Source organism: Myotis davidii, unplaced genomic scaffold (assembly GCF_000327345.1).
Source record: "Myotis davidii unplaced genomic scaffold, ASM32734v1 scaffold48, whole genome shotgun sequence".
Lineage (NCBI taxonomy): Eukaryota > Metazoa > Chordata > Mammalia > Chiroptera > Vespertilionidae > Myotis > Myotis davidii.
The window spans coordinates 349,637-355,266 of NW_006299393.1; the positions used below are offsets into that span (position 1 = coordinate 349,637).

At 52.9% G+C, this 5,630-nt stretch overlaps 1 protein-coding gene across 1 annotated transcript in view; it reads right to left on the reverse strand.

Annotated features, from left to right (window-relative positions):
• The window catches only part of MINA (MYC induced nuclear antigen), a 19,321-nt gene that overhangs the window by 4,410 nt on the left and 9,281 nt on the right, over window positions 1-5,630 (reverse strand). Inside the window, exons 5-7 of the mRNA XM_006774966.2 lie at window positions 4,136-4,239; window positions 1,262-1,364; window positions 321-492 (exon numbers count right to left, since the gene is read on the reverse strand). Of these exons, the coding sequence (XP_006775029.1) occupies window positions 321-492; window positions 1,262-1,364; window positions 4,136-4,239 (379 nt within the window). The remainder of the gene's footprint in view (window positions 1-320; window positions 493-1,261; window positions 1,365-4,135; window positions 4,240-5,630) is intronic.

A 5,630-nucleotide genomic window follows, 5' to 3' on the forward strand; every position in this document is an offset into this window, starting at 1 on the left:
TCCAAGGAGAATGTCTCGATGTTCAAGTCCTTAAAACGTCCTGACGGCGGCTTTTACCCGAGTACCTGTGCATACACATATATCTCCCCAAAAATCAGAGCTCTCATTCCCCGCAGGCAGGGACTCGAGGTCTGTGCATGTGACTGAGGTACAGAAGCTAAGGCGTGTGTGCAGCATGTGTTGTCCAACCACACACACTAGAGACAGGCCCAGCTCCGTGGAAATTCTAAAATGCTCCAACGTTCCACCTACTCGGAGAGGCCACCCAGGAAAGCCTCCAAATACCACGTTGGCCTGACCCCGAGGAGATGGCAGCTGACCTGGCGTGGAGAGCGCTGCTCCGTCTCCCACGTGGAAAGGGGGGAGTCTGTTCATGACAAAGTCCTTCTTCATGTCGGATGAAAGCAGCTGGTTGGTGCCTTCCAGGCGGTCGGCAAGCGTCCTCAGAAAGCCACTCAGTCTCCTCCTCGCATTGGCTGTGGTCTCCACCTGCTAGATACGGAGGAGAGTCCTGGCCCAGAATCCAGCAGAACCTGGGGCCTCGGTCCAGTCTCCAGAGCAGCCCCTGGTATAGACACATCCACGTCACCCCCAGAGAGTGGGGACTGAGGAGACCGGAGCCCCTACGAACAACGTCCCATTATTTCCATATAACCACTGCCCGTCTGAAGCTGCCTATTGTTCGCACACACAAAAAATCCATTTTCAGGATTTTGCCTGGAAAGGGGTCCCTGGAAATGCAGTCTGGGCTCTAGCCTCTCGGAAAGCAAATCACTGTCCGAAGGTGACTGCGTCCGGCAGTGAACGCACCTGTGCCCAATTCAGCACTTGTCCGCCTGGGTTCACGCATCTTCTCAAACCAGCCAAGCGGCTGCTTGCCCAACGCAAACCCAGGACGGACAAGAGCGCCAGAGAAACGGCAAGGCCGGGCCCCCACCCAGCTCTCCTAAGCAGAAATCTCAGTGCGCTGGCTGCCCCTGCAGGTCCAGCCACGTTACTTATGCAGCGTTTACTCAGCCAGCGCTCCCACGGGACCGCTCCTGCCTCCAGGAGCACAGAGAGGCCCTCCGCACAGCACCGCGGCTTCTCGGTCACACAACGTGCGGCCCTCCCGTGCGTCCTCCACCACCCGGCTCTGCGGGGTCGGCGCAGGAGAAGAGACGATGGCTCGTGTGAGAAGGGCCCTGGGGGCCCTGGATGTCGGCCACAGTGTCAGCTGCCGGGGCTGTGAGCCCCCCTTCCCCACCTGCCTACCCCTTACCAGGAGCAGCTGCCGGGGGATGCCGGCCCGGAACGCCACATCTTCCTTTGCGGCATCAAACACAAGCCCCGAAATGGTGTCCAAAAGGAAATCTCCCCACGAACTGGAACACGCACCACCAACAACAAAACCACAGAACAAAATGCACAGAAACCACTGATTACTAGTAAAGCCGGACACCACAAATGGCACCTCCCTGCACTCCGGGCCCCGCCCAGCCCCCTCCTCCGCCCCACCATTCCCTCCGTTTGCGTGACCCGCAGGCACACCTACGCGCTGGCCCATCCCACTGTCCTCCCGCCCCTCCCACACTCCGACTGGCAGTCAGTGGTGGGAAGGGAGACTTGACTCATGATTTCTCTTAAAGCTGCCAGAGAATTCAACATATACTGTCATGAAGTAGAAAGTTCAAGGGACCAATTTCTTTTAATGTTTTTAACTGTAAAAAGTGTCTATGAAGAGAGCTTTGTAGGAAATTTTAATAATCATCATAGGACCAAGAAAGTTTTATGTGCAAAAATTCCAAAAGCAATACATTTAGGGTAACAGCAAGATCCCCGGACTGTGTAATTATCTGCAGTTACACGTTACCTTTTCCTTCGCCCCTTATACAGGAGTAAAGAGCAAAACATCCGTCAACATCCATTTCAAAAGAACTGATCTCACAACTTGCTGAACTCTAGCAATGGCTTTCCTGGGGTAGGAGGTAGAAGCCAGTGGCCAGAAGTAACATCTGGGGAGGCGATTCAGTGTTCAATTACCTGTGCTCTCTCAGGGGCATTTAGAATTGGCTCGCCCCTAAAAGTGCACCCGTGTGAGAAACCACTCCCGGGGGTGCCCTCTTTAAACACCTCTTAGCTGTTTAAATTTTCCTGTGTCGCCAGCGGGTGTGGCTGTGTGCGAAATGGAAATTCACCGTGTGACTCTGGCTTCGCACTCAGTAAGCAGAATTAACACATTTATACTTCCCTCCCTGACAAGCGGCCAAGGAGGACAGAAACCACAGGAGGGCACGTTCCCAAGACATCCACTACCCCCTGGTGGCCTCCCGCTTTGTGACAATGTCACCCCAACCTCACATCCTGGACCTGGAGGAGGCGTGCCGACCTTCCCCAGCACAGAACCAGCTCTGCCTGCAGGGTCACGGGCAGTCCTGCCCAGCACCCCTCCCCCACCCCTACCCCGCCCTGCCCCACCCCACCCGGAGGAGTTGAACTGCATTAAACAGAGCTGTGTGCTCTTCTACGAGTTAGAGTGGGTCTTGGGCCTCTTAAGGAGTTCACTTTGGTAAAACAGCCAAATCACCTGCTGCTGTCCCACCAGCAGGCCCCAGTGTTCCACATGCTGCCCCAGAGAGGTGCTGGGAAGAGCGCCCCCCGCCCCCCCAGTGCCTTAAGGAGCACCAGGCCCAAGGCAGGGGACACCTCCAGGGTGCAGGGTCCTTGAGTAACATTTCACCTTTCACTCAGCGTGGGTGACGCCCAGCTTTGCTTAGTGCATCCTCTCTGCTCCACGAGTTTCCTCTGCAAACCTGGGATAGTTTATCACAGCCTACCTCCCTCCTACACCGCTTCCAGCATATAAGCCAGGGGTGGGCAAACTTTTTGACTCGAGGGCCACAATGGGTTCTTAAACTGGACCGGAGGGACGGAACAAAAGCATGGATGGAGTGTTTGTGTGAACTAATATAAATTCAAAGTAAACATCATTACATAAAAGGGTATGGTCTTTTTTTTCCAATAGTTTTATTCATTTCAAACAGGCCGGATCCAGCCCACGGGCCGTAGTGTGCCCACGGCTGGTCTAAGCCCACTAAGGCCCTTCATGCAATGCCTGTACTCCCAGCGACAGCACAGGGCCTGGGGCCCGCATGCTGACAAATTATGGCTGGCGTTTAAACGGGGTTTGAGCTGGCAAGGCTGATGCTATCAGGAAATCATTCGCAAGGTGCCACTGCCCAGGGCCTGTCATGTGACAAGGCACCTGCCCAAATGGAGCATGGTTTTCACTGGAACTAATCTTAGGTCTGACTCCTCCAGACTGCCTTTCCCGCTTTAATTCCTAGAATTGTAAGAAGTGGGAGCCTTCACAGAGACCCAGAGGTTTCGATGGTAATGGAGTTTCTGTTTGGGTAATGAAAATGTTTTGGAACCTGATAGTGGTGATGGTTGCAAAACAGTGTGAGTGTACTTGATGTCACTCAACTGTACACTTAAAATAGTTAAGCCCTGGCTGGGTGACTCAGTTGGTTGGAGTGTCATTCCGGACGCCAAAAGGTTACGGATTCAATTCCTGGTCAGAGCACATACCCAGGTGTGGGTTCAACCCCCGGTCAGGTCAGGCAACCTAACCATTTTTCTCTCTCTCTCTCCCTCCCTCTCTCTCTCTCTCTCAAATCAAGGGGGAGGCAAAAGTAGGTTTACAGCTATTCATATGAAAAGATATGTAGATTATGATTATTACAACAGCTTATTTATTAGAATAATGTACTCACAATTGTAAACCTACTTTTACCCACTCCTGTATATATTTTACCACCATAAAAATACTTTACAGAGACAGACAGACACACACACACTAGAAGCCTGACTCACTATCGCAGCCATACCTGCAGCCGTGGTTCCTTCTTCCTAAACTACGGGAGCCATAATTTGGAAAAGTCCCAGTGTCATACAGTCAGGTTCATGACATCTACAGGAGGAAGCCCAGGCCGGCCTACAGCACAGGACACTCAGGACTACGAAGTCAGCAAAGGAGCCTGAACCCCGGCTTGGAGAAGTGCGAGGGGGGTGGCCTGAACGCCACCTGAACGTGGCTGCTGTGAGCCACAACTCGGGCTGTCCCGGACGCCAGGTGGGGAGGCAGGGTGCTCACCTGCTCTGGTAGGTGCTGATGGTCAGGTGCGTGGAGTGGGCCAGACCCGGGGGCGTGTCCGCTTGATGGATGGTCCCTCTGGGAAAGTACAGCAAATCACCAGCCTAAAGGGAGGAAAGGAAGAGGGGAAAGAGATAACAAGGACAGCTTCTCCCTCCTCTATGTTTTACAGAGACAAACACAGGCTGAGTTTCCGTTCTCCTAGTGGAAACCTCTCCTAGTGGAGCACGGGCTCCTGGAGGCCTGCGGGCTTTGCTTCTCTGGCCTGTGGGTCACTGTGACCCTCCTGACTCAGCTGTCAGAACCTGGGGTCACTTTCGTTATGCACAAACTAAAACCAGATATACCTGAAACTACTCCGCCCAGACCCAGGGGCCAGGGAGGTGACGTCAGGGCCTGGGGAGCTGCTCCCTCTCCACCCAGTGGGGCTGTGAAGAACAGACTCACACAGCAAATTACCCGCCCACAGTCTCAGTTTCTTTATCTGTAAAATGGAGGCAACAGTCCCAAATCTCACAGGATTACTGGAGGGATAAAGGAGCTCTGGGGCGATGCAGGGTGAGCTGTTATAACACGATTTTACCTGCCAGTCCCTGCCAGTCTGTACACTCTTCCAGGCGCAGCCTGTCTACATCTGTAGTCCCAGAACCTAGACTACCAGGGCACCCAGCACGTGACAGACTCGAGAAATGTTTGAACGAAAGCATGAAACACCAATAACCCCTCACCTGAACCTAAAAATAGATGGAAGTAAAGATCAGGTAGTTCCTCCTCCACCCTGTCTGACTCTCTCCCAACCCACCCCTGCCCTGAGCTACCTCCTAATCCCACCTGATGAAGGGCACTGTAGCAGCTGCCAAGGAGCGGAGAGGGGCTCTTGAGAGCTGCTTCCCTCCCGTCTGCAGCCATGGGAAGCAGTCCGGCTCACTGGGTAAGAGCTTGGACCCTGGAGGGAGAGCTCAAGCCGGTGTGGCTCACTAGTTGCATGTTGGCCCATGAACCAAGAGGTCACTGGTTCGATTCCTGGTCAGGACACGTGCCCAGGTTTCAGGCTCCATCCCCAGTGTGGGGCATTCAGGAGGCAGATGTTTCTATCTCTCTATCCCTCTCCCTTCCTCTCTCTCTCTAAAATCAATAAAAACATATATTTTTTAAATGCTTTAAAGAAATATCAGATTTAGCCCAAGCTGGTTTGGCTTGGTGGATACAGCGTCGGCTTGTGGACTGAAGGGTCCCAGGTTCGATTCTGGTCAAGGGCACATGCCCTGGTTGTGGGCTCAATCCCCAGTGGGAGACATGCAAAAGGTAGTCAATCAATGATTCTCTTTCATCATTAATGTTTCTATCTCTCTCTCTCTCTCCCCCTTCCTCTCTAAAATCAATAAAAATATATTAAGAATTTTTTTTTCCCTAAATCACTACTTATTTTGGTGATAGTACAGAGTGGCAGCTTGTAACACTGGTCCATGTCTGCATTTTCTGTTATATTTGCTGA